Source organism: Austrofundulus limnaeus, unplaced genomic scaffold (genome assembly GCF_001266775.1).
Source record: "Austrofundulus limnaeus strain Quisiro unplaced genomic scaffold, Austrofundulus_limnaeus-1.0 Scaffold394, whole genome shotgun sequence".
Classification (NCBI taxonomy): Eukaryota; Metazoa; Chordata; class Actinopteri; order Cyprinodontiformes; family Rivulidae; genus Austrofundulus; species Austrofundulus limnaeus.
Genome location: NW_013952796.1, coordinates 315,256 through 317,458, shown reverse-complemented (window position 1 = coordinate 317,458; position 2,203 = coordinate 315,256). Strand labels below are relative to the sequence as shown.

Here is a 2,203-nt window from a genome sequence, read left to right as displayed (position 1 = left end):
ACCTCCTCCTCCTCCACCTTTACCTGGCATGGGACCTCCTCCTCCTCCTCCTTTACCTGGCATGGGACCTCCTCCTCCTCCTCCAGATGAATTCATCACCCCTCAGAAAGCTTTAGGTACATTTTCCAGCCCTACCAGTTACGTAAGCCCCACCCCCTGCCCGACCCTCAGAATGAAGAAACTGAACTGGCAGAAACTCCCTCCCAAAGTGGTGACGGGTGAGTGGTTTTACCACGCGCACGCACGCACACAGTAACAATACAGTAACAGTACGGTAACAACATGGTAAAAATATACAGTAACAAACACGGTAACAATACAGTAACAATACTGCAACAACAGGGTAACAATGCGGTAACAGGGTAACAATGCGGTAACAGGGTAACAATGCGGTAACAGGGTAACAATGCGGTAACAGGGTAACAATGCAGTAACATGGTAACAATATGGTAACAACATGGTAACAGGGTAACAATACGGTAACAGGGTAACAATACGGTAACAACAGGGTAACAATACGGTAACAACAGGGTAACAATACGGTAACAACAGGGTAACAATACGGTAACAACATGGTAACAATACGGTAACAAGAGGGTAACAATACGATAACAACGGTAACAATGCGGTAACAGGGTAAAAATGCGTTAACAATACGGTACAGAAACATCCTTTAATGGCACGTTTACCATCCTGACCTGCAGCAGCAACATTGAATTGAAACCAGGACTTCCCTTGAAGATATATTTAATCTTGTGTGATTTGTACCTCAGTGCCTCGGCCATCTGGTCACCCTGCTACAAGCAGGCCTCGGGACAAATTCCAAATGTCACACAAGGACAATAAAACAGTCTGAAAAGCAATGCAGCAACAAATAYAGTCTTTGTCTGGGAATTTTCACTGTAAAAATTAAACTAAACTGAAAATGTGGGTACTTAAATGTTAATTAACTAGATTTTAATTCAGTGAACTAAACATCCTCACTGGTTTTAAACCAACATGCTTTAATCACCCAGTTTTAAAAAGAACCTGCTGCAGAAAGGAACTGAGGTGATCTGCAGAGCGTGGAGCTCGCTGATGATTACAGAGCTTTAAACCGTTTTTAAAATTAATATTTCTAATTACTCCACAGGACTGGAAGCAGAGTTATAAACTGGAGTGGGAATAATCGTGTGAAGAAATCGAGTTTTTAAAATTTTCTGTTGTTGTTGTTCTCTGTTTTTAAAAGGTGATGCAGCTCAGTCCAAACACACACACACACACACACACACACACACACACACACACACACACACACACACACAGTGGACCACGTGAAGACCCTTACCTGTCTCTGTCTGCAGATCATCAGTCTTTGTGGTCCTCGGGGTCTTCCGACCTGGTGGAACCAGATTACAGCTGCATTGAGCAGCTCTTCAGTCTTCCTCCAACAGAGACAAAAACCAAAACCTTGACCAAGTCCGAGATAAAAGAGGTGCTTTTCTAAATAAAAACATTTACCTGTCCATCAGTGGTTTATGATTTAAAGTCACCTTCTGTTTTTTACAGATTTCCTTCATCGATGCCAAGAAAAGCCTGAACCTCAACATTTTCCTGAAACCATTCAGATGGTAAACACACCTTCACCTGCACGCACCTGTCTTTTCTCAAGTCTTTGACTTGTCTTTTTCCCCTCTCAACGTATTCCTTCATCTTCTCACCATCTGACTGGTTAAAGCCATCCCTGGTCTGATTGTCACTACTTTAAACTTTGCTGCATCTGTGTTGTTGTTTGTCTGTACCTGCAACATCCTCTCCTCACCTGCCTCCCACCACACCTGATCTGTATCACCTCAAGTACCCATGAGGAGTTTGTGTCTCTGATCCTGAACGGTGACCGATCCAAATTTGACGTGGAAGTCCTGAAACAGCTGATCAAACTGCTTCCAGAAAAACACGAGGTCAGAATTTAAAGCACCTGTTTCACATTTATATTACACCTAGTGCACACCTATTTTATGTCTCACATGTGTACTGCTTCTGTTCCACAGATGTTTTAGATCTGTCTCACACCTGTTTTATGCTGCGTTCACACCAAACGCGATTTCAGCTTCAAAATCGCAGCCAATGCTGAAGTTTGAAGCTTGTGCACTTTGAGGTCAGATGCAGGTCAGCTCTTGAAGCGCTGCATGGCAAGAGCCTCCCCGCTCCTCCCTCCTCTGTC

General features: G+C 43.6%; 1 protein-coding gene across 1 annotated transcript in view; it reads left to right on the top strand.

Moving 5' to 3' along the window:
• The window catches only part of LOC106528653 (inverted formin-2), a 28,043-nt gene that overhangs the window by 19,064 nt on the left and 6,776 nt on the right, over nt 1–2,203 (top strand). Inside the window, exons 10-13 of the mRNA XM_014023877.1 lie at nt 3–218; nt 1,344–1,474; nt 1,549–1,610; nt 1,838–1,940. Coding sequence (XP_013879331.1) covers nt 3–218; nt 1,344–1,474; nt 1,549–1,610; nt 1,838–1,940 — 512 coding nt within the window. The remainder of the gene's footprint in view (nt 1–2; nt 219–1,343; nt 1,475–1,548; nt 1,611–1,837; nt 1,941–2,203) is intronic.